This window comes from Geotrypetes seraphini, chromosome 1 (assembly GCF_902459505.1).
Source record: "Geotrypetes seraphini chromosome 1, aGeoSer1.1, whole genome shotgun sequence".
NCBI lineage: Eukaryota > Metazoa > Chordata > Amphibia > Gymnophiona > Dermophiidae > Geotrypetes > Geotrypetes seraphini.
In genome coordinates this window covers 507,812,401-507,839,744 of record NC_047084.1, presented here as the reverse complement: position 1 = coordinate 507,839,744, position 27,344 = coordinate 507,812,401, and the positions used below count along the sequence as shown (strand labels likewise).

Sequence of the window (27,344 nt, the reverse complement as noted above, 5' to 3'; positions counted from 1 at the left end):
CTCCAAATCATGTCCGTTGGTATTTCATTTCCAAGACAGGGAGAACAAGAGGGCACTCTCTAAAGTTGAAAGAGGATAGATTCCATACGAACATAAAGAAGTTCTTCTTCACCCAGAGAATTGTAGAAAATTGGAACGCTCTTCCGGAGTCTGTCATAGGGGAAAACACCCTCCAGGGATTCAAGACAAAGTTAGACAAGTTCCTGCTGAATTTCATAGCGACTCCAGGAAGTACTTTTTCACCGAGAGAGTGGTGGAGCGTTGGAATGGACTCCCACTGCAGGTGATTGAGGCCAGCAGCGTGACTGATTTTAAGAAGAAATGGGATACTCATGTGGGATCTCTAAGGGAATGAACTCTGGGGGGAGGCTAATTGCAATGGGCAGACTTGGTGGGCTATAGCCCTTTTCTGCCGTCATTTTCTATGTTTCTATGTTTCTATGTTTCTACGCAGGTAGGGCTAGTCTCAGTTAGGGCGCTGGTCTTTGACCAGAGGGTCGCCATGTGAGCGGATTGCTGGGCACGATGGACCACTGGTCTGACCCAGCAGTGGCAATTCTTATATTCCTCATCTGCACAAGCCTCAAACACTTTAAAATCATAAGTGTTTGAGGCTAGTGCGGTTTAAGGCAGAGCTTAAAGGAAAGGAGCAGGGACAGGGACAGCGACTTGCAGGGACGGGGATATTGATCTCCTATGGGGACGGGGAAAAATTTGTCTCTGTGTCATTCTCTACTGGAGGGCCAGTGGCAATTGCTGAGGGTTTGACAAGATCATGTCAAGTGTAACCAATATGATCTGTCCTAGTGCATACTGAAAGTTGATTCAGGTTTAAAATTGGGTCTTGGGTGGATTATATCTGCTTGTTTTTAAAGATATGTCTCTATATAACAGCGTTGTACACCCAGCATCCTTTATTTTTTGTTAGAACAGATCCAAATCACACAACAGGAAATGAAATCAAGGAAACGATTATATAGGACTAACATTTACTCAATTTGTTTTTGTTTTGCAGTAGTGACTGGAGCAGGGGATGGAATTGGAAAAGCTTATGTACTTGAGGTAAGATAAGATGTTGGAAGATTGACATAGAGAGAGAGAGTGTGTAAGTTAAGAGATGGAGCTGACCCCATATGCCAGAGAACAGAACAAACAAGCTATTGGAGCAGAAAAGCATAAAATACCACCCAATCGTGACCATGTTTTGGCTATAAGGCTGAGTCAGGTGTGAATAACTGTAGTACAGACAAATTCAATTAAAAATCCAAAGTAAATCATTTAAAATATAATCAATCAATATATAAATAAATTATAAAGTCAAAGGCCTCCTTTTACGAAGCCGCTTTAGCGGTTTAACGCGCGTCATAGCACACGCTAAACTGCCAGGCCGCGCTAGCCGCTACCGCCTCCTCTTGAGCAGGCGGTGGTTTTTTTTGGCTAGTGTGGGGATTAGCGCGTGATAAAAAAAATCGCGGCTTCATAAAAGGAGCCCAAAGCATTTCCATGCCTAAGACAGAAACTCGAGAGCTTAAAACTAAACAAACATTTAAGAACATATTGTGGTTAATCATGCATATGTGCTCTTTAGCCAGAAGATCAATCCTGGGTTATCTCCATTGCACACAGGGGCTTGTACTCTTGCTTTTCATAGAAAATGCAATGGGGAAAGTGTGGCGCAGTGGTAGGTTCAAACCCACACTGATCCTTGTGACCCTGGGCAAATCACTTAACCCCCCCTCCTCCCCATATTGCCCTGGGTACATTAGATAGATTGTAAGCCCACTAGGACAGGGAAAAATGCTTGAGCACCTGAATAAATTCATGTAAACAAACTGTTCTGAGCTCCCCTGGGAGAACAGTATAGAAAAATAAATAAAAAGAACATGACAGTGTGTGTTGAGAACTGTACAGGTGAATATTGAATTTACTTATAATGCAATGCTCAATGTTTTGAAGCACAGTCGTATTCATTCATGCCGTGTGATCCTAGTGGAAGAGAGAACCAGATAAGACACTTACCTAGAGGGAATGAATCAAAAGCACTCCCCTCTAGAAGTAATATTGGTAAAATCTACAAAAATGTTTACATAAAGTATATTGTCAAGTCTGTAATAAACTTAAAAATGTCTCAGATTCAAAATTCAAATGATTAAAAAAAGCAACAGATTAATTACACTTTTAGGTGGGTAAATGTGTGTACCACATATAAGTATGAAAGAATGATGGCAGAACGTTTAGGGACTAGTAAGTCCTTTAATGATGTATGGAGTAGAGAATGACACGGGGAAAAAAATCTGTCCCTGTCCCCGCCCCGTCCCCGGCCCACCATCCTCTGCACCGCCCCGTCACCGCCGTTCCCTTCATTTACTCTCATTGTATCTTCCAGCGTTTTTTGAATCCAAATATCTAAATATTTTATACCCTCTTCTTTCCAAAGAAAAGGGAATAAGTCAAATAATCCATTTGGACAGTGCACATTTAGCGGAAGAACCTCCGATTTACTCCAATTTATTTTATATCCAGAAAATTTTCCAAATCTGTCAATTAAATCTAGTAAATGCAGGATGGTAGATTCAGGATTCCTCAAATGAAGCAAAATATCATTGGCATAAGCAGAGACCTTATATTCCCGACCTGCATAAGGAATACCCTGTATCTCCTTTGCCTGTTGAATAGCCAAAAGGGTTCCAAAACAATATCAAAAAGCAAAGCTCATCTCTCCAGACAAAAACTTTCTGAAAAGGTATTATTAATATATAATCTGGCAGAAGGGGAACTATACAAGGTTTGAATCATTTGTATAAATCTGGAACCAATACCAAACCAATCCATTGCTTGATACATAAAGGCCCATTCCACACGATCAAAAACCTTTTCTGCATCCAAAGATACAGAGAAGGCCGGATCTTCCTTGGCTTTTGTTAAATTTAACATGAAAAGCCAATCTGGTATTGTTTGATGAATGTCTTTGAGCAACAAAACCCATTTTGTGCATACTGATAATATAAGGGAGAGCCTTGGCCAAGCTTAAAGCCAATAACTTAGCCAGAAGTTTTACATCTACATTAATCAAAGAAATGGGCCTGTAATTTGAAATCATCATGGGATCTTTATTTTGCATCAGTAAACAATAGTTAAAGATTCTGCCATAGTACATAAAATGTAACCTTTAGTTAGTTGAGCCTGTTATAAATTTAAAAGACGAGATAATAATGTAATTTGGAATAATTTGCAAAACTCTACAGTGAACCCATCATCACCTGGAGCAGATCCAGCTCTAAGGGACTTCAACGCTGTTTGAAATTCTTTCAGTGATATAGGCGCTTCAAGATTTATTTTTATATGTTGGGGAATTTTTGGCTCCTTGATCAGGTTTTCAGTTTCAGTTTAAAATTTTGATATACCGCCTTATCAAAAATTCAAAGCGGTTTTACATAATATAAAAACAGGGTATAATAAAAATGTACATTAAAAACACAAACAATGCTACAATCAAACGCACTGATGAACATAAACTTACCGATACAAGATGGAGAAGGGCAGAAATACAATTTGTAGGAAGAGAAAGAGAGGGGAAGAGGGATCAAGACAAAAGGAAGGGGAACAAAGTATATAAAGTTTAGAATTATGTAAAATAAGCTAAAATGATTAAAAATTGGCAAGGAACAGATTTCCATTACCATCCTTAAAAGGCCTATTATACACCATAGAAACATAGAAAGATGACGGCAGATAAGGGCTACAGCCCATCAAGTCTGCCCACACCATTTACCCACCCTCTTAAGTCTACTGACCCCCTAAAGTATAATTGCAATTGTACTGTCACTCTACTGACCTGCTCATTCAAGTCCATACCCTAGTGACCCTATCCCTTGGCATGACCCTCGTAGGGATCCCACATAGGTATCCCATTTGTTCTTGAAGTCTGGGATGCTGCGTGCCTCGACCACCTGCACTGGAAGCTTGTTCTAATGCTCAATCACTCTCTCTGTGAAGAAGTACTTCCTGGCGTCTCCACGAAACTTCCCTCCCCTGAGTTTGAGCGGATGTCCTCTTGTGGTCGAGGGTCCCTTGAGAAGAAAGACATCATCTTCCACCTCGACCCGTCCTGTGATGTATTTAAATGTCTCAATCATGTCTCCCCTTTCCCTACGCTCTTCGAGAGTGTAGAGCTGCAATTTGCTCAGTCTTTCTTTGTATGGGAGACCCTTTAGCCCCGAGACCATCCTGGTGGCCATCCGCTGAACCGATTCAATTCTGAGCACATCCTTACGGTAATGTGGCCTCCAGAATTGCACACAGTATTCCAGATGAGGTCTCACCATGGCTCTGTACAATGGCATTATGACTTCAGGCTTCCTGTTGACGAAGCTTCTCTTGATACAACCTATCATCTGCCGTGCTTTAGATGAAGCCTTCTCCACTTGAGTGGCTGCTTTCATGTCAGCACTGATGATTACTCCTAAGTCTCATTCTGCCGTAGTCCTGGTTAAAGTTTCTCCATTCAGGGTGTAAGTTCTGCAAGGATTTCCGTTACCGAGATGCATGACCTTACATTTCTTGGCGTTGAAGTCCAGCTGCCAGATCGAGGACCAATTTTCTAAAGTACGCAGGTCTTGCTCCATAGCATCCTGTAGATTATAGCCATTTACTATATTGCATAATTTGGCGTCATCAGCGAATAAGGTTACCTTGCCTTGAAGCCCTTGAGTCAGATCCCTAATGAATATGTTGAAGAGGAGTGGGCCCAGGACTGAACCATGTGGCACTCCGCTAGTCACCTCTGACATTTTAGAGAGGGTACCGTTAACCACCACCCTCTGAAGTCTGCCACTAAGCCAATCTTTAACCCATGCAGTTAGAGTCTCTCCTAATCCCATCGATTTCATCTTGTTCAGCAGCCTGCGGTGTGGGACGCTGTCAAACGCTTTGCTGAAGTCCAGGTACACGACGTCCAAGGACTCTCCTGAGTCCAGTCTTCTTGTTACCCAGTCAAAGAAGCTGATTAGATTGGACTGGCATGACCTACCCTTGGTCTTTAAAAAGAAAAGCCTTCAAGTTACTTTTAAATTTATCAAGGGATGTAATTTCTCATATAATTTGGTGCTGAATTCCAAACAGTAGGGGCCATAACAGAAAAAATGCTAATGCGCATAGTATTAATGTATCTTAAAGAGAGGATGGATAGCAAGTTTTGATTAGATGAACGCAATGTACGATGGGGGGTATGGGGGATTAATAGCATGCTAATGAAAGGTTGGCCAGAAGTTTTGGTCTTGTAAGTCAGTAACATTATTTTATAGGAAATTCAATGATCTATAGGAAGCCAGTGAGCTTTGATCAAAAGAGGTGTGACATGATCGTGTTTACGTGCTTTTGAAATAATTTTAATGGCAGTGTTTTGAATAATTTGAAGACGTTTTATTTCTTTCTTAGTGATTCCTTTGTATAATGCATTACTGTAATCCAAGAATGAAATAACGAGCGAATGAATAAGAATATTTAATGATGATTGATCTAATAGGGTGGCAAGAGATCTAATCATTCGAAGACGGTAGAAACATTTCTTAACTACTGAGCTTATTTGATCATGGAAAGAGAGTTTTCCGTTGAGAATAACACCGAGGAGTTTAATGGAAGTGACTATCTAAACAGAGACTGATTTTATTGTTATGGGACAGGGAAGGGTGAGACCTTCCTTGACTGGGAAAATTATAACTTTGGTTTTGCTGATGTTGAGAGCTAGCATACTAGTGCTTAACCAATGATTGATTTGTTCTAGTTTCAAATTAATAGACGAGATATCTGCAGGTTTGTCCAGATCGACAGGGTGAGTGAGTTGAATATCATCCGCATAGGCAAAGATAGAGAACTCAATGGATTGCCCTAATGTAATAAGAGGAGCGAGGAATATATTAAACAGCATAGGGGAAAGAACGGAACCTTGTGGGATCCCATAGTCGTTAGAGAAAGTGTTAGAGGTAAAACCATTGAACTGGACTTTTGAAGAATGATCTTTAAAATATGATTTAAACCAGTCTAACACTTGATCAGAGATACCTATCTCGTAAAGCCTATGGATTAACAATTGATGATCTATAGTATCGAAGGCTGATGATAAGTCCAATGAAATAAGTAGAACTGATTTATGATGGTCTAATTCAGGGGTAGGGAACTCCGGTCCTCGAGAGCCGTATTCCAGTCGGGTTTTCAGGATTTCCCCAATGAATATGCATGAGATCTATTTGCATGCACTGCTTTCAATGCATATTCATTCGGGAAATCCTGAAAACCTAACTGGAATACGGCTCTCGAGGACTGGAGTTCCCTACCCCTGGTCTAATTGGTAAATGATGTTAGTGGTTAATCCTATCAAGGATAATTCAGTTGAATGGTGTTTACGGAAACCTGTCTGATTGGGGTGAAGGACATTTGTTTGTTCAATGAAATCAGAAAGTTGATTAAAGACAATTCTTTCTGTAAATTTAGCCAGAAATGGAGATAGGACAGTAGTTAGAAATCTCTGCTGCACTGACTTTGTTGTCTTTAATTATGGGAAAGACAATTGCTTCTTTACATTGTTTAGGAACAGTGCTTGTAGTGAGGCTAGTTTTGATAAAATTGAATATTTGAGGGCCACAGATTGAAAAGTCACGCTTGATTAACTTAAAAAACTCTAAACCCTCAAGTTCTTTATTTGAATAAGGCTCAGAAGGATATAAAGCTTTATAATAGTTCAAAAATTGTTTTAGAATATTTCCAATTTGAGAATGAGTTTCATCCTTCTCATTTTTAATAGCCACAATCTTTACTTTTCTTTTTTTTTGCTTTGAGGTAATTTGCCAATAATCTTCCCACTTTATTCGAGTTTCCATAATACATAGCTTGTTGAGAAAACAAACCTTTCCTAGCTAATTGTGAGGAAATCTCATTGTATTTATATTTAGCTTTCAAGAGGGCCTGCAAAGTAGTTTGTTCCCATTACGAGGCCAATTGTGACTCTAAAATCTTAGTACAGTGGTACCTTGGATTACGAGCATAATCCGTTCCAGGAGCATGCTCGTAATCCAAAATGTTCGTTTATCAAAGTGAGTTTCCCCATAGGAAATAATGGAAACTCGCTTTGATACGTTCCCACCCCCGATAACCGGCATTGCTCCCCCCCCGCTAGCAAAGGCCCCCTCGCTCCAACCGGCACCCCCCCCACCGCGTGAACCGGCCTCCCCGCCAGTACAACTTAAATTTACCCACCTCCCCGTCTAGCACCAGCACCAGCACTCAGGCACAGCTCGTGTGCCTAGAAGATCTTCCGGCTTCCGGCTTCGGTTCATAGACAAAGCGCGCCTTTGTCCCGGCGCGCTTTTGACTTGACACCTCCGGCTTCTGCCTGCCTTGAGCATGCATCTGCGCATGCTCAAGGACTTCTATCCTCTCGTGAGAGGGAGAATTAGAAGTCCTTGAGCATGCGCAGATGCATACTCAAGGCAGGCAGGCAGAAGCCGGAGGTGTCTGGTCAAAAGCGCGCCAGGACAAAGGCACATGAGCTGTGCCTGCGTGCCGGTACCGGTGCTGGTGCTAGACGGGGAGGTGGGTAAATTTAAGTTGTACTGGAGGAGAGCTGGTTCGCGCGGTGGGGGGGGGTGCCGGTTGGAGCGGGGGGGAAGCGATGCCGGTTATCGGGGGAGAGGGGTGCTCACAAATCGAGTCAACACTCGGTTTGCGAGTCAAAAGTTTGCTGAGTGTTTTGCTCGTCATGCAAAACACTCGCAAACAGGGTTACTCGCAAACCGAGGTTTGACTGTACTTTGTTCCAAATAAAAAAATTCCATTTTAAATTGTTTCCTAATGTGTGCCGAACACGAAATGATTTGCCCTGTCATTGTAGCTTTGAAAGCGTCCCACAATGTTTCTAAAGAGATTTCCTCTGAGGCTTTGAATTGAAAATATTCAGTCATTTTTATTTGAAAGTTTGAATCTGCAAGAAATATATTATTGAATCTCCAAACAGGTCAACTACAATCTTGTTCAGCAAATTTAAATTTAATCCAAACCTCCAGCATGATCTGATAAAATAATTGGGTCTATGCTGGCTTTTGTAACCTGCTGAACTAATGGATCTGAAACAAAAATGTAATCTATTCTTGAAAATCAAGTTTCAAGTTTATTATAAAATTTGATTAATCTCTTATTCTAAATTCTAAACGATGAACAAATCAATAAAATTACAAAATTGGGGGGACAAACATAACTAACAAAAAACTAAATCTTACAAAACATAATAAAGACTAATTTTATAAACATAACAAAACATGAGGAAAGAATAGGAAAAGAAGTACAATCTGATTAACAGAAAAAAAGACAATTAAGGTTAAAAACAATAGGAAGGGAAAGAATCACAAAATATATGAAGATAAAATGAAACTCCTAGACAATTCTTTTAGTCATTAAATGCATCTTTAAAAAGAAACTTTTAAGTTTGCTCTTAAATTTCTCCAAATTTATTTCCTCTCTTAAGTAATTTGGAAGGGAATTCCATGTTTGAGGAGCTATAACGGAAAAGATGAAATGCCGTCGTGTATTAATAATTTTAAGGGAGGGGATGATTAATAAATGTTGGTCATTAGACCTCAGTAATCTAGATGAGGTATAAGGAATCAATGATTTGTAAATGAAAGCTGGGGTTTTAGATATCAGAGATTTAAAGGTAAGCAAACTTAATTTGTACATTATGCGATTTGCGACAGGAAACCAGTGTGCTTTTTTAAGTAGAGGAGTCACATGATCAAATTTCTTGGCTTTAATAATAAGTTTAATTGAAGCATTCTGAATGATCTGCAAACGTCTGATTTCCCTTTGAGTCATTCCCTTAAATAGGGCATTATAGATTTATCAACTTTAGAGTGATACCTTTAATAGAAATTGGAAAGATAAGTTTATAACTATCTTTCCAGGGAAAGAACATAATATTTGATTTATTAATGTTAAGGGCTAATCAGTTGGTATCAAGCCATTGATGAATCTGCTCAAGTTTCTCATTAATTGCTGATGTTTCAGAGGAGCTATTGGGATCCAGCGGGTGTAAAATCTGGATATCATCCGCATAAGCAACTACGGTAAAACCAATGGATTGACAAAGAGTCATGAGAGGCGCGAGAAAAATATTAAACAAAAGAGGGGAAAGAATGGAACCGTATGATGCTGAGAAACTTTCAGAAGTTGTATTGTTAAAAGACACAATTGAATGATTTTCAAAATAGGATTTAAACCAAAGAAGGACCTGGTCCATAATACCTATAGATTGAAGTCTATCTATTAAAAGATTGTGGTCAATTGTGTCAAATGCTGAAGAAAGATCAATTGAAATCAGAAGAACAGATGTATGATGATCCAAGAAGTAAAGTATACAGGTAGACATGCCAATCAGCGAATGTTCAATAGAGTGATATTGTCTAAAACCTGTTTGATTTGGGTGTAAAATATTTGTTTTTTTCTGTAAATTCTGATACTTGGTTAAATACTATCTTCTCAATCAGTTTTGCCAGGTAAGGGATATTTGCAATTGGCCTATAGTCGGATTTTTCTTCAGAACTGATTTTATGATACTTGATAATAGGGCGAATGACTGTTTCCTTCCATGCTGTGGGCATAATGCTTTGTTAGAGACTTTCATTAATTAAAGCAAGTATGGAAGGACAGAAAATTGCACAATAACGCTTAAGAACGAAGGGAGGAATTGATTCTGCTTGAGTATCCTTGGTATTAATAGTTTTAATAAGGGTTTCAATCTCTCTAAGATTGGGGAGATTAAATTGTGCGCATTTTGAAGATAATGATGACCTTGGTTCAATTTGATCCTGGACAGGAGTGGGATATTGATTCATGGTTAGGTTTTTCCTGATATTGTTAACATTGTCTATAAAATAAGTTGCAAGTTCTTGAGCTGTAGGCAGGGAGTTAGAAGTCTGAATTTGTTTTTTTAGTTATAGAAGTAACTGACTTTAAAATAGCGTAAAGCACAGAAACATTTTTGGCTTTCAGAATTTGACCTGAATAATATTTCATTTTGGCTTGGTTTCTTTATACATATTGGAGTGTTCTTTGAATTTTTCAAGATTGGCCTGGATCTTATCTTTTCTCCAACTACGTTCTAGCATTTTATATGTTTGTACTAGCCCCTTTTATACCTGCTGGCTAACACTTTGAGAATAGTATCCTGGAATGTTTCGGGCATTACCTCTCCCATAAAACGAACAAAAATTTTAACACAGCTCAAACGACATAAGGTCGACATAGCCTGTCTGCAAGAAACCCGACTTACAGACTTGGAACATCAGAAATTGAGGAGGTCCTGGGTAGCCGCAGTGCATGCAGCATCTTCAACTCATAGGCGGGCAGGGGTGGCGATACTGATTAGTAAGACATTGCCTTACACTGTGAAAGTAGTAGCCTCGGACCCTCAGGGCCGCTACCTCTTGCTGCAGTTGTCAGTAGGCACATATTCCTTTTACTTTATGAATGTATATGCACCTAATACCTATGACCATTCCTTCTTTGAGGGTCTAACTGCCATGCTTCTTGGGCGGGTTACTGATCCGGTATACATTGCAGGGGATTTCAATCAGGTGTTTGACCTGACTTGTGATCATTCTCAGCCGGGACCTGGTACGAGTATATCTCATACCAGAGGCCTGCCCTATCTTTGCGCCACTTTAGATCTGGTGGACCCGTGGAGAATTCTCCATACCACTGAACGGGATTACACACACCGCTCCAGAGCACATAACACACAATCTAGGATAGATTACATCCTTACCACACGCAGAGCATTTCTAAATGTGGATGCAGCGGTAATAGGCCCGGCGGTGATTTCAGATCACGCGATGATCTGGCTAGATGTGAAGTGGGCTTCGGTTTACGCGGACCTGTACGTTGGCGCTTCCCTAGTTATCTATTTTCTGATGACCATTTCAAAACATACCTAACGACTAAATGGGGTGAATTCCTAGACTTTAATGGTCAGCATAGCAATGATCCGACACTGTTTTGGAGCACGGCTAAGGTGGTGCTCAGAGGAGATTGTATAGCTTATGTAATAGCGCGTAATCGCCGTTTGTCCCAGGGAATACTGCGGTTGGAAAAAGAACTAGCAAACGCTAAGCGTCAGTATACCCTGTTCCCGACTCGCCACGCTAGGGAACACTTAACTTCTGTGGAAACGACCCTCAACTCCTATATACATGAGCGCACGGTGAAAATGCTCTTGTATCAAAAATTTCGCTACCATCGCTATGGAAATCGGGCAAGGAAGTTATTAGCCCGCTTGACTTCCCAGGTGCAGGGTCACCGTTATGTTTTGGGATTGAGGGATAGTACGGGCCAATTTCAACACACTACTGAACACATTGCACAAATTTTTCAGTCCCACTTCGGGAAGATATATGGGCACCGGGACTCAGGAGCTGAACCCCTTATTAAGGACTATTTCACGGATTCCGGTTTACAGCCGCTCTCTGACTCGGATGTTAGGTTTCTTAATGCACCCATCATCCCTAAAGAACTACATAAAGCTATCCACAATCAACAAAATTTTTCGGCTCCAGGGCCAGATGGCTTTACGGCAGAATTTTAGAAACTGCTCTCAGGACAGCTTAGTCCTTTTTTAAGGGACTATTACTCCCAGGTAATCCAGGATGAACATTTCCCTGGAGAAGCGAATGAGGCTTCACGTTGATATTGAAGCCTGGCAAAGACAGTTCTGCTCCCGAGTCCTATTGCCCAATTTCTTTGCTGAATGTAGACATCAAAATTCTGTCCAAAATCTTAGCTGATAGATTAGCGACCCTTCTCCCCGATGTGATTGCATCCACACAAGTCGGCTTTGTACAGGGTAGACAAGCAGTACACAATGTACGTAAAGCATTGATAGCCTTAGCGCACACGCAATTCCATCACACTCCTATGCTTCTACTCAGTTTGGATGCGGCACAGGCGTTCGACCAGGTCAATTGGACGTATCTCTTTGAAGTGTTAAATTGTATGGGGATATCTGGCTGGTCCGCCTCGGCATTACGCACTTTATATTCCACTCCAACAGCAAGACTACTTGTCAATGACATTATTACTTACCCAATACCTATTGAGAGGGGAACTTGACAGGGCTGTCCCCTGTCACCCCTCTTATTTCTATTGTACCTCGAACCCTTTCTTCGCACAGTGTCTCAGGACCCCGACATAGTTGGTGTGGACTTTGGGACTCATTCACTCAAAGTGTTGGCCTTTGCAGATGACCTATTATTTTTGCTAACTGACCCCGCTCACTCTGTTCGATATTTATTGCAAGCGCTTGACGAATTCAAATTTTATTCAGGATTTACGTTGAACTACCAGAAATCTATGGCCCTGTAGGGGTGTTTCCGTATTTGCACCTGAAGGTAGGCCTCTCTGACATCATCAAAGCCTGAACCATTGTCTACAAGAAATCATGGTCTGCAATAAATCTTTCCAGCATGAATTGCAAGAAGAAAGAAGAAACATCTTTACTGTTTCTGCCTGATGCATTCTGGGTATGTACCAGAATGTTATTCTACTCAAGGACATCCATCTGTGCCTTCATAATGGGACTGTGTGATTCTTGGGGAAGTTATCCTGTTCTTATCTGTCTAACGGCCCTGGGTCTACCAGCCTATATGATACTTTACACAGAAAGGCTATTCATCTAAGTTCTGTTTCTGGATTGGTCCGAGGAAGTCATCTGATGAGATCCAAGTGAGAAGGTGCTAATTAATTAGTCTGTGTTGGGATGCGAGGAAGCTCACATCTTACCACAGGTCTCCTGCACGTAACCTTTTTCTTTTAATAATTAGACCTGTAAAGTTACCTCGGGTGACTCTCTGCCTCAGAGAGAGAGATTCAGACTCTAATACAGCTCTGAATTCCAGCACTTCAAGGAACTGACTGCCAATGAATTATATCCTTCCCCGGGACTGACGAACACGTGTACCTTTAACAAGGATTTCCTGCATCTCCTAAAGTTACCAAGAAAGTTTTCCATTTTACCTACTTTTCGCCAGAGGCTAATCAAAGGGTGAGAATACGGAATTTACTCTCTTATCAGCTGGGTTAGATAAGGATCCGATTGTGATATAGGACAAGGTTTGTAAAGTTACCTTGGTGATAATATAATCATTTGCTAATCAGGGAGTATTATTATTATAAGGAATTGTGTAGGGTGTGTGTAACAATTAGTTTTACTTAGTTTCTAACAAGTGTATTGTGATAATGGTTTTCTGAGTTTTATTTATGTAATCAGATAATTTGTGAACAATATTTAGATATTGCAGCTGGCTTGTGAATTATATTTTTCTATTTTCATAACAAAAGTATTTCTCATTAGCCTGGGTCTTGTGTCGTGAAAACAGGCAATAAAGCTGAACCTGGATCAGAGTTTATGATTTTCCCTAGACAAAACTAACAGAGACGTAATTTGTTTATGTAACTGATTAGTGTACCATAAATCTTGCTACAGCCCTAGCTAGCCCCCTGACACTACAACATACCTGGAGCGGTCACTTCCCATTTACGTGGGCTCAGACTTCAATTCGCTATTTGGGGGTACAGATCCCCCGAGACCTTACGACCCTGTACACCAGCAATATCACCCCATTGCTTCAAGACACCTCACAACATCTACAGAATTGGTCCACTTTTCCCTTATCGGTGGCGGGCCGGGTAGCCCTTTTTAATATGGTGCTCTTTCCCAAATGGTTATATCACTTTCAGGTTTTACCTCTGCTGCTGTCCCATGCCTATAACATTCGTTTAACGAAAGAGCTACAGCGTTTTCTATGGGGTGGTAAGCGACCACGTATGCCCTTGCTACGGATGTGTTTGCCCAGGGATAGGGGGGGTATGGTTTATTAAATGTACGTTGGTATGATATGGCTTGTCAGATGAGACATATTAATGATTGGTTTAGAGGAACATCTGATTTTTCTGCTACACCACTGGAGTTATCTTTGCTGGCTCCGTTCCATGTGAGCTATTTTCTACATGTGGCAGATCCGAGGATGCGTCCTTTGGTGTCTCACTTCCCCATTTTTACGCCGGCCAGAAGATCATGGAGATGGGTCTGTAAATCAGCCAAATTGTCTTCTAGGATGTTTTTATATTTGTCTATACAGGGCAATGGAGCTTTCCAGCCAGGCATGCAAAATGCCACCTTTCTTAGGTGGCAAGCACAAGGTTTACAATATCTTTTTCACCTGTTTTCGGAGGAGGGGAGCCTGGTTACATTTGCCGAGCTGCAACGGACTTTTGACCTACAGGCTAATGATCTCTTCGCCTATTACCAGATCCGTCACTATGTTCAGTCCCTCCCAGTGGCTGCCCTTACTGAAGTCTGCAGGGAGGCGCTTTCGGAACTCTTCAGCCTTTCAGCCCAACAGAGGATTCCTCTACGATTTCATATTGTGGGGATCCAGGATTGCCAACCAAGTACGAATCTGGATATATTAGCGACAGCGTGGGCTGAGGACTTGCATTGTCAGTTGACTGCTCAACAGTTACAACGGGTCCTGAAGAACATTCAGAAGATGTCACCCAATATTACTCACTGGGAAATGCAATTGAAAATTGTTCTTAGACTTTACATTCCACCGGAACGTGCAGGCCGGATGGGGATTACTGCGTCACATTCTTACCCGAAATGCAATCAGGCTCACGCATCTTTGAGTCACATGTTTTGGGCCTGCCCCGCAATCCAACAGTTTTGGAGACATCTTGGCCTATATATCACATCGCTTTGGGGACGGCGATGGCTTCCGCAACTGAGGGCGTTATTTGGATTTTATAATATAGCCTCGCCCAAACCCAGGGGAATGTCAGCATTTATCTCCAGAGCCCTTTTGATGGGAAAAAAAGCCATCCTCACCAACTGGCTCTCCCGTGATCTCACGTCATATGCACAATGGAGATCCCTAATGATAGTGCACGCAACACTGGAGAGACGCATGGTGGGAGACTTGACTCTTGGCCTGGGTCGCAAATTTTGTCAGGTGTGGGAGCACTTCTGGCAGGACCTCTTAGACTTTTGAATCTTTAAGATTTTATTCCCACTCTCAGCTGTTGGACTGGCCATGGATTCTTGGGGAGGGGAGGGGAGGGGAGGGGGGGATGAGAGGGGAACTGATTATATTGTTGAAAATGTTATTTCCTGAATGGTACTACTGTTTGTATTTGCTTCTTACTGATGGAATAATAAAAATCATTTAAACATAAAGATGTTTATGATCATTAGGATTCTGAAGAAAAGTGAAATGTGGCATATTATATTTTCCCCTCCTTTTGAGTCTTCCCCTTTCCCTCCTCTTTTCTACATATACATTGTATTTCCTCCCCTTCTTCCCATTTGTTTCATGTACAATGTTATATTTATTATGTAATTGTCTGGCTTTTATTACTATTTTATTTTCTCTCTTTCAATATTTTATTATACACACCTAGATTTTCTTAGATAAGTGGTTTATCAAAACTTAAGAAACTTGAAACTTGAATTTGCTCTCATCACATTTCCAAAATAGGTCAATTTCTGTCTGGTAATCTTACCTTCCAGGGACACCTCTGGGTTTATACGATCAATAACATCTTTGTTGGTGATCTTAGCTGTCCATGGGATTTGTAGAAGTCTTCTCCAGCACAGCTCGAAGGCATAGATTTTTCTTCTATCTGCTTTCATGAGTGTCCATGTCTGCAGCCATATGTCGTAATTGGGAGCACAATGACAGTGATCAGTCTTGTTTGATTGTGACTAAGATGTCCTTGCTCACAATGGCTGTATGCTCCAGTGCTAATCAACACTTGATCTCTGCTGTCGAACTGCCACTGTGATTAATGAGGGATCCAAGGAAAATGAAGCTGTCATTGTTAATCTTTATGTGGACTTTCTTGTTGGTGGTAATCATGATTTTGGTCTTCTTGATGTTCTATAAACGGCACTGACAGTTGGGCACTATTTATAGTGCTTAGTGCCAGAATCCGTGCCCAGTTTTGGGCACGAGGATTCACAGCGATTGAAACCTGATGTAAATCTTCACGCCTAAATTAGGTGAAGATCTGCCATATTCTACAACAGTACATGCAAATTCTAGAAACACCCCTAAAACCCACTCAAGCCGTTCCCATTTCCACACCCCTTTTTTAGATCCATGCATAAAAATTTAGATGTGCATCTTTATAGAATAGTGACTAGAAAGTGCATATATGAATTCAAATTGTTGCCAATCAGTGCCAATAATTGATCATTAGCACCCAATTTTGGCACTAATTGGCTCATTAGTCAAATTGCACGTGCAAACTGGGCACACACCAAAATTTATATGTGCAGTTTTGAGCGCCATGTATGGTGGCTGCTGTTATAGAGATAAGAACTTTTAAATATCTGGTCTACTGTTATAAGTATCTAGCAAAGTTTTGCACAATTGTGTGATGGTACCAGAATTACAATGGAGGAAAACAATGGAATACATTTTGGGCTTATTGACCATGTAGAACAGTGGTCTCAAACTCGTGGCCCGGGGGCCACATGCGGCATGCCAGGAACTATTTTGAGGCCCGCGGTATGTTTATCATAATCACAAAAGTAAAATAAAACAGTTTCTTGATCATATGTCTCTTTAGCTATAAATGACAATATTATTATTAAGACTTAGCCAAAAGGAAAGATTTATAAACTACTAGCTGATTACCCGGCGTTTCCCGGATATTTATTTATCCCAAAATGTCCAACCCCCTACATGTCCCACCCCACTATGTCCCACATGTCCCACCCCCCAAGTTACCCCCCCCCCATGTCCCAACCCCCTACCCTCCACATGTCCCAAAGGAATGTCCCTCTCTATGGGGCTGAACTTAGACTTAAACGGCATCGGGAGTGTCGGTATTCATCTCTGCGAGCCCGAAAACTATGGGTTGGACATTAATATCTGTCGCTTTTGATAATTTTAACAAATCACCCCCTTCCCACCCCCACAGCATTTTACCCCGTCCCACCTGCACAATATTTTTCCCCAGATAGTAAGTCATATGTGTACCAAGTTTGGTTGAAATCTCTCCATGCGTTTCAGAGTTATGCTGAGTATTCATCTGTGAGCCAGAAAACACTATGGGGTAGATACTAAAATCTGTCATTTTCAATCATTTTTACATATCCCCCCCCCTTCCCACCCCCACAGTGTTTGTCCTCAGATAGTAAGTAATGTGTATGTCAAGTTTGGTTGAAATCTGTCCATGCATTGAAGAGTTATGCTGGAACATACATACATACACACACACACATATATTCAAATTATTATGTGAAATATTTGACAAAATGAATACAATACAACTAACGCAAAACTTGATTATAAACAACATTTTTAGTTTCACCTCCAGGAGCAAGAACATATAAATTGTTGGGTGAACCCACCCTTGAGCAAGCAACATAGAGTTGTGGGCCGCGAGACCCCCAGAACATATCACCCCAGGTAGTGAGGGATCTGCATACCAAGTTTCATTCAAATCAGTCAAGCCGTTTTTGAATTACTGTGAGAATGGCAGCTTTTTACATTTTTTCCATTGACATGAATGGGTGAAATCTGATTTTCTGTTTGTCGCTCCGCCCACGTGTGCAGGTGGGCAGCGAGACCCCCAGAACATATCACCCCAGGTAGTGAGAGATCTGCATACCAAGTTTCGTTCAAATCGGTCAAGCCGTTTTTGCGTGATCGCGGCACATACACACATACATACCTCCGATTTTATATATATAGATAGATAAAGAGTTTTACCTCATGCAAAATTGTCATTTCTTTAATAAGACATTAACTGAGTTTGGCTGAGGGGGTAGGAGTGATGACTGTTGAGGGCTGAATGCTGGTCAAGGAGGTTTTTGATGTTCTAGTTTGTCTCATTTGACATAAAGATGTTTTTCATTGAGGTATCTTGTGTGCCTTATGTATTTTACATTTTGATGTAGGATAGGATTGGCTAGTATGTTTTATGCAATCTGATTTTATATGTATGTATGTAGTTGTTATAGTGTTCGGTTTGATGTTACATTTTATTTTGTATGCTAACATGTAACTCGCCCTGGATAAGGGCGGGCGGGCAATAAATAAACAACAACAAAAAAACCACTATTTTTTTCTGAGGCTCTCCAAGTACCTACAAATGTGACCCTGCAAAGGGTTTGAGTTTGAGACCACTGATGTAGAATATACGTGGAGGGACATTTTCGATAGTGTATCTAAGTCTGACTTTGGACGTATCCTACAAGATGTCCAAAAGTCGGGGTGGAGAAAAATCCATTTTCAGAACCACTAAACGTCCAATTATATTTTATTTTTGAAAATGTCCTATTTAGACTTCTTGGCCCTTTGAGGACATCTAACTTTTTTGGCCATTTTCGAATACAAAAACGTCCATCTTCAAAATGTCCAAATCAAGCCCATTTGGATTTGGGAGGGGCCAGCATCTTAATGGACTGGCAATGCAGGCATCCCACCAGGGCAGTGAGGTACCTTAGGGGGCACTGCTGTGAGCTTCGTATAAAGGGTGTCAGGTACATATTTCACCAGAACCCCCTTTTAGTGTATGGTGAGCCCTCCAAAATTTCCCTAAAACTTACTATGCCCACCTGTCTACTACCCCTATAGCCCTTATAGCTGCAGATGGCACCTATATGGCAGTACAGTAAATTTTGGGTAGGTTTTGATGGGCTCATACTTTCCATCATAAATGTAGTGGTTAGAGTAGCTTATGGGCCTGGGTCATCCTCTCTATGGTTCACTAGTCCATCCACCAGGCTTCTTAAGACACGTGCTGCTCTATTTATTTATTTATTTATTTTTTTTAATACTGTTCTCCCAAGAGAGCTCAGAACAGTTTACATGAATTTATTCAGATATTCAAGCACTTTTCCCTGTCTGTCCTGGTGGGCTCACAATCTGTCTAATGTACCTGGGGCATTAGACAGATTAAGTGACTTGCCCAGGGTCACAAGGAGCACACAACCCCAGGGTGCCGAGGCTGTAGCTTTAACCACCGCACCACACTCTCTACTAAGCTTTCCCATATCAGACGTTGCTGTTCTAGAGACAGGTATACTATACTGTTTCATTTACATTTTTGGGGAGTGGAAGGGGGGTCAGAGGCCACTGGTGGAATGTGGGGGGAGGGGCATGCTTTCAACTCTCCAGTGGTCATCTGGTCAGTGTGGGTACCTTTTTGACCCTTATTTGTTTTTAAAACAGATCTAACTCCAAACGTAAAAATGACACCCTGGACCTCTTGAAAAAGGTTTGATTATCCCTGCAAAAACATCCAGGTCCCTGCCCAAATCCCACCCAAAACATGCCTCTAATATGCCCCCTTAACATTTAGACATCCTGGAGGGTGAATGCCCTGCAAGACATCTAAAAAAGTAGTTTTGAAAATTGGCACTTGGACATTTTGGTGATTAAAACATCCAAGTGCCGGTTTATGCCTTTTTTGGGGGGATATTTTTCTCTTTTGAAAATGAGCTCCATAGTGTTATTGCAGCTGAGATTTTTGTTTAATTTTCAAATTTAAATTTTTTTTCAGCTGGCAAAACATGGACTGAATATTGTAATGATCAGCAGAACACTTGAAAAAATGCAGAAGGTTGCTTCTGAGATTGGTAAGTTTTCAACATGCCATCTGAAAATGTTGTATTATTAAAAAAACCTTGTTCCAGACTTTTGGCCTTAGCAAACTGTTAGGTGTAGGGTTACCACATAGCTCCAGAAAAAGGAGGATGGATTGAGACATCCAGGTTTTACTTCCATGGCTTTCAATTTAAGTAAAACCTGGATGTCTCAATCCATCCTCCTTTTTCTGGTGCCATATGGTAACCCTAGTTAGGTAAATAAATATCTGCAGCAAAAAATGTTGCAAAAATGTTATAAGCCAAGTGGTGGAAATATCCTTTGAAAAACCATTTACGTAAAGTGGAGAAAAAAGCCTCAACTAGTTTTATATGCAGACGGCAACCCAATTAGTTTTTTAGCCGTTCTTAATCTGTATCATAGGCAATAAAAACTCCACTACTTCTCTAAATGTAATCTTTCAAAATAGGAAAATATTTCACCACTGTGCACAGGGAACAGGAAAAAGCTGTTGATGTAAGCCAGGACCGCAATCCAAAAATGCAACGATCTTCCTACAGTCACATTTCTGTGTCAATATTCGGACCATAGCTGTGAGTGGTTGAACATCTGGTTAGTATGGCAACTCGGATGTTAAACCGAGTATAGGCCAATAGTGGGATTGATGTCCGGTTAGCCTGGCGGATAAAGATAGGCATTTTTGTCCTAACTTTATCTGTTTACTTAGCTGGTTTGCAGACTGAATATTGCTGCTGACTGGTTAAAGACTCAACCCAAACTCAACCCCAGACTGTTCTTAACATAGCCAGTTAGGGATTAGCCAGTTAGATCCAATATTCAGCAACACTACCTGGTTAAATGCAGCAGAATATCAGCAGCCATTCATTGGGGTCTAATCCTGCTTGATTCCATAAAAACATAGAAAAATGAAGGCAGATAAAGATCATAAGATCCATCTGTCCTTCCTAACTATGCCATCTACCGGTACTATTCCCTCCTGTCCCTTGGACATCCAATGTACTTATCTCAAGTTTTCTTGAATTCAAATGCACTTTTTGTCTCTACCACCTTCACAGAGAGACTATTTTCTGAATCTATCCCCTTTCACCTTCATTCCAGAGTTTCTTTTCAATTGAAAAAGACTCACCTCATGTGTTTTTGTGCCACACAGCTATTTAAACGTTTCTAACATTTCTCCCCTCTCTTGCCTTTCCTCCAAAAATATACATATTGAGATCTTTAAGTCTGTCACCATTTGCCTTATGATGAAGGCCACTGACCCTTTTAGTAGCCTTCTTTTGGATCGTCCTGTTTATATTTTTTTTGAAAGTTGTATGGTGGAGGTGTAAAATTCTGTAAGGCCTCATTAAGTTTAGATGATTCTTTATCAGTTAAGGTTTTAAACAAGAGTGAGTAATGTTGAACCAAAAAGGGATTTGAAAATTTATCAAAAAATGGTCAATATAGGAGATACAATGTTTAGAGAAATTAAACGGATTGAAAGGTGTGGAATTACATGCATTAGAAAATCAATATGCTGATGATATCCATTATTCTCAGCTAAAGATAAAAGTCAGCAAAACAAGTTGAGCATGGGCCAATCAGGCCTTAGGCTTCGGCGGGATGGGCCGGGAAGGGGCGGGCCCGCTTCATTTCGACGAGGCGTGCCTGCCGGCTCAAGACGTGCAAGACCCATCTAAGAACAGGTTTGGTGGAGTGGAGGTTTGGGGGTTGTTAGCGCCGGGGAGGGGGGTGCGTCTTCGGGCAGGAGGGATTGGGCACCCTCCTGCCAGCTATCAATATTGTCGGGGGGAGGGGGGGGGAGATTGGTAATGTCGGGGGGGGAGCGGTCGGTAGTGTCGGGGGGGGGTGGTCGGTAGTGTGTGGGGGGGGGAGTGCATCTTCGGGCAGAGGGTTTGGGCACCCTCCTGGTCAGGGGGCCGCGGCCCGCTATACTTATAGCGGCTGAGAGATCCCTTGCCGCGATAAGTGTAGCGGGCCGTGTCTAATCTAACCCGTTTCTCTAACCCGTTTCTCTAACCCGCATCTGTAACATGGACACCGGTTACAGAATCGGGGTTTAGTTTAGGCCGATTCTGAATAGGACGCCTCTCCCGGGCGTCCTATTCAGAATCAGGGCCTAGGTGTCTTGCGGGCCTCGCCTTCAATATAGGCGGCCTGCCTGGGGAGCATTTTTTAAAAAAAACATGCATCCCGATTGGCTGATTAGACAGCTATAGGACGCCTACAGCTGCCTAAAATCGGGACGCACTTTTAGAGAATCAGGCCCTTAGGGTCCCGGTACTGTTTAGTAGTATTGTATAGGGTTATTTTCATAACGGCTAGATACATCAGCCCATATTTGGCCCCTAGTTCTCTGAGCTGTGGCCGAAGATCATAGCAATTTGCCTGGCAAAATCAGGAAGAAACAAAAGATTTTTCTCCTGCCATGAAACCTTTTTCACCTTTGCTGCCCCTAAAATATCTATTGCATGTTGAAACCTCAAAACCTTGAATATTAAAGGTCTAGGGCCACTCTTTTTATTAGAAAAATGAGAGGGCACACGATGAGCCCTCTCTATCTCAAATAGCTGAGAAAAAGTAATAGATAGCACCTTCAGGATAAACTCCATGAGAAAAAAATGGGATTACTCCCTTCTGCTCCTTCAGCCAGTCCCAAAATATGAACATTTCTCCGATGAGACCTGTTACTAGCCTCCTCCAAATCTTGCACAAATTGGGACACCAGTATATGATCAGAGACCGACTGTATAATATTAACTTCAGCTGACTGCATTCTCTGCTCCAACAGCTCTACTTTAGCATTACTCACAGTCATCTGATTCGTTAGTGTAGAGACATCCAGCTGCAGTGCAGAGCAGATAAATTAGAGGTTGTTTGTGAAAGCATATCTTTTATTGTAGACAGATCAGCAATCACTTGCTCTAAAAGCTTTGTTGTATCTCTGAGCAAAGGCACCTTCGAAGGCGTTGGAGGATCTGCATTTAATCTTTTTGCCATTCCTTCAGTCACCACACTGACATCTGATTTTCACATTTTGCCAGATGCCACCCTGAAGTGATAAACTACTTTTCATTTCAAAATCAAAACAAAAAAAAAACGTGGTGACCAATATTAATCCTTCAGTAATGCAGGCAGAGGGGGAGCGACAGATTCACACATCCATCTCTGAACACAGCCATGCTCTGCCCCCTACTCTTTGGGTTTTTGCCAGGTACTGGTGACCTGGATTGGCCACCATGAGAACAGGCTACTGGGCTTGAGGGACCATTGGTCTGACCCAGTAAGACTATTCTTATATTTATATGTTAAGTTCCTCACAAATGTCACTTTGCATTACTCTAGTCAGGACCTGCATCATCAACCTGCAAACAATCAAAACAAGAATTTCCACAGTTCAAAACATTTTTGGATTTAGTCAGAATGGTAGTGCTTGGCATATAAGGCTGCTTTATTTAATACAGTTCCAGTAGCTTCTACTCTTTATCCACCAAGGGTGGCACCAAAGCTCTGACCCTCCTGTCTGGGACACTGCTCCCCTCTGTGCTTCAACACTCAGCAAGGAGTTTTCTTTTTTTTTGTCCTCTCTTTTCCTTTTCCAAGTTAAACACAAGCACACTGTAATGCTCCTCTCAGCACTTTTGCCCTTTTTGGGCTATTGCACTGATGGCTGGTTTACAGATGGCTAAAGTGCTGTGGACATTCCTCCCCACCCGTATGCCCCATACAAGTGCTGTAGGTACTCTGGAATAAGGGCAGCTTCCCAGCTTCATTAGCTTTCCTCTACCGTGGTTCCACTATTTCTTAAACCATTTAGTTCCCCTCTCCCTTTCTAACAGCATTCAAACACAGCACACTTTCATGTCTTAGGGCTAGATTCACAAAGTAAACCAATTGTGTACCGATCGGTTTGCGAGCCCTTTGCGACCTGATTTCCGCCCTACCCGATTCACTAACCTGTGTAGCGATCCCATCCCGATCCGTGCATGCAAATGAGGGGAATCAGCATGCAAAGCAGGAAGGACGCGATTCACTACCCTTTTTCCCTAACACACCAACAGGCTGACTGATCAAAAACTGCTCTGCCTCAACTCTATCCCGGCTCTCCTGCTCTCTCTGCCTCCCTGACTCTCTCTGCCTCCCCCAACTCTCCTGCTCTCTATCGCCCTTCCCCACAGTGCAAGCCTGTGGTTTTAAAGTGGGGTGCACTGTGAGGAAGGGCGGCAGAGAGCAGGAGAGTTGGGGCAAGTTGAGGGCAAGCCTACCCCTGGCCCAGCCTAGCCCCCCGGCCTGACCCGACACCCCTCCCTGTACGTAAAAGTTGGGAGCAGGAGGGGTGATCAGTCCCTCCTGCTCCGTAGGCTTCCCTCCTGCCACCGGGGGGGAAGGGGGGAAAGAGGTGCCGGGTCAGGTGCGCATTAGGGGGGGGTGTTCGGCACGAGGGAGGCTTTTTTTTTCTTCTTGTAAAAATAGGCCTGATATTTTGCAGGCCTATAAAAAAAAAAAAGAAGAAACTAATTGTCAGATAGCTTGAAAACTAACCCCTTTAGGAAGCACTTATTACACTACATTACTTTCTTTTATTCCGCCAATACCTTGTGGTTCTAGGCAGATTACAAAAGGAAGAGATTTTGGTCATTTCCAGAAGATTACAGGGAAGCTATTGGCTGGAACATTTGGAGTCTGGTGATGGGGTGAGGATATTAGTTGTATCAGAAGTTTGGCTTGACATATTTCTTGAACAACCTGTTTTTTATGAAGGTTCTGCAGTTTGGTGCTGACATCAGTAAATTGGAGATGTGGCTGTCTAGTTTTGCTGTTTGCGTGGCGAATAATCCGTCGTGTATTTTTTTATGCTGAATGCCTTTGATTGGGGGGTGGGTGCTTATCACACAGGACAGATCTCCAGGTGTCCTCAAAGGCCACAAACCACTACAGAATCCACAAATCTTATGCATCCTAATCCTCTGGATGCATACTTCTTCATAGAATCACAAAGTCTTTGATTAATCCATATTCCAGTGAAAACTGCCAAAAGTCTCCATGAGCCTTTTGATTTGCATATAGCTACTTCTGTCCATCCCCAGAATATCATATCTGTGGCATTTAAGTAGTAGCACTTAACACCCATAGCTCATGCCTAAATGCTAGGTACATATATACATTTATAGGTGCATATAGGATAGCATTCTATAAAGGAAAGTCAACACCTATATTCCTTTTCCAGGGGTGTCCAACCTTTTGGCTTCTCTGGGCTGCATTGGCTGAAAAAAATGTTTCTGGGGCCGCACAAACGCTGCAGCAAAACAGAGGAGGGAGCCGGCAAGACGGTAAATACCCAGGGGCAGCAGAGGAAAACACTGCATCGCCCTCGACCGGGTCCGCACAAAATACTTCATAGGGCCGCAGGTTGAACACCCCTGCAAGTTTATACAATAGGATCCTACTGGGTGTCCTTCAGATTTATGGCTTTTCTTCTGTGTTTTAAAATATGGTGAATGAGAAATATAGAATACAACACAGTATGCCAGAAGAATGATGTTCTCTCTAAGGTATGTGGGAGTCCATCAACTATACTGAATACCTATGGTCATAGGAGGTGCACTCATCTCATGAGTTATAGTGTGAGGTAGATCCCCTGGATATCCTGTAGAACTTGTTTTTCCTCTGTGATTGAAAATGCAAGATTGTTGCCCCCCCCCTCCAAATGTATGAACATGAACAGTAGACTCCTTGTAACCCTGGGAAGAATATTAAAGTTGGAACCCAAGCACAGTACCGGGTAGAGCTTTGGATTCTTGCCCAGAAATAGCTAAGAAGAAAAAATTTAAACAATTTAAATTGAATCAGGTTGAGCAGACTAGATGGACCTTTCAGGTCTTTATCTGCCGTCATCTACTATTTTACTATGAATATATAGTTGTCAAATTACAAAGGATCATTGACTTCTTGCTTATACTATATATATGTGCTATATTTCATAACTTCAGAGGAAACCACAGGAAGACAGGTGAAGATTATACAGGCAGACTTCACCAAGGATGATATATATGAGAATATTGAAGAAAACATTAAGGGCTTAGAAATTGGAATTTTGGGTAAGCTAACTGCATAATTCTTTTGCCTTGACAAACAAATGTTTGGTCTTTCAGATTGCATTACATGCTGGAAATAGGTATTAATGCGTACATGACTTTCTAAGAATAATGGTGTTGAGAGAGGATCTGCTAAGGGGAAGAAAATCTCCATTGGCATATCTTACCTGATAGCATTCAAACTTGGGAAAAGGTAAAACTTGGGCTTCAGTAGGTTATTTCACTGTCCTTCTCTTTTTTAGTCCAGTACTCTGCTTTTACAGCAAAGTCAGTTTAGGCAATAGTGTAGCCATTAGTCTTTATATAAAAAGTGTTTTAGTCTAGATTAGTATTTTAGGTTGCATTTCAGAGCATAAGATCAGATTAGGGCACAAATAGCAGTTGAGGAAAGTATTGTTTAGTGTTTAACATTAGTTTAAAATACATCTAGAAGACTAATAGTTTAAAATACAACTAGAAAAAAAGTAGCCCTACAGACATATTTTTTTACAGTTAGGCAGACATATTTTTTTACAGTTAGGCAGTTATAAACTGCTCTTTTGTTTAGTTTCCTCTCCGTTAACAATAGTGCCTTTACTATATCGGGATTAGATTCAGCCTGCAGTGGTCTGAAGCTTTAAAATTACCAATCACTGCATGCTGTATAATAGATGGAATGGTTTGCCTATGCAAATTTTTTTGTGAAATATTTCTGTTTTTAGAAATTTTTTTAAAAAGTAGTTTTCAAGTAAGTACTTGCCTAATTACCCTCAAAGTTTAATAATTAATGTCAAGCCAAGGAGCACAATTTAAAGCACAAAATCTACCTAAATAATACCTAATTAATAAATAGTAAATGAACTGAGGAGCTCGGGTATTGCAGAACTAAAAGACTAAAAATGCCCTGATCTTTTGAGTCAGTTGAATCTGGTGGAAGCTAGTGGTCACAATAACACCATGCTTCTTACATCAGCATCTCCAGGCTCAGCTGAGCAACTGAATTCAGATTTCACCGATGGGCTCACCCTCTAACTGTTTACCATTTTGATTATGACTTTTAGCTGGCAACATAAAAGACCAAAATAATATTGTGATTTTGTTTTAGTAATAAAATATTCAAATGATAACAGAGCAGAGAAGCTCACATCCTGGAGATGAATGCGTGGCTACGTGGATGGTGTTGTCGAGAGCATTTTGGCTTCTTGGACCATGGGATGATTTTCCAAGGGTTGCTAAACAGCAATGGTGTACATCTATCAAAAAAGGAAAGTGTCTTTGCCGGCAGGCTAGCTAATCTAATGAAGAGGGCTTTAAACTAGAAGTGATGGGGCAGAGTGATCAAAGCTCCCGGGTGGGTATAAGCCCTTAGGTAAGTAAATCACTGAATACCTCTATATGGATGGGAAAAGGGGGCAATGTCTGGAAAGCAGTATATACTAATGCTCGAAGTATGGGAAACAAGATTCTGGATCTAGAAGCTGTGATGGAAGAAGAAGAGTTGGATATAGTGGCAATCATGGAGAACCATGACTTGGACGTAGTTATACCGGGCAGGGCCGCCAACCGCCATCAGAAATTTTTGGGCCCC

General features: G+C 41.4%; 1 protein-coding gene across 3 annotated transcripts in view; it reads left to right on the top strand.

Moving 5' to 3' along the window:
- HSD17B3 (hydroxysteroid 17-beta dehydrogenase 3) overlaps positions 1-27,344 on the top strand; it is a 124,638-nt gene that overhangs the window by 51,679 nt on the left and 45,615 nt on the right. For all 3 annotated transcript variants that reach the window (XM_033928258.1, XM_033928267.1, XM_033928276.1), the window contains exons 2-4: positions 1,016-1,062; positions 19,618-19,693; positions 25,673-25,780. In XM_033928258.1, coding sequence (XP_033784149.1) covers positions 1,016-1,062; positions 19,618-19,693; positions 25,673-25,780 — 231 coding nt within the window. The remainder of the gene's footprint in view (positions 1-1,015; positions 1,063-19,617; positions 19,694-25,672; positions 25,781-27,344) is intronic.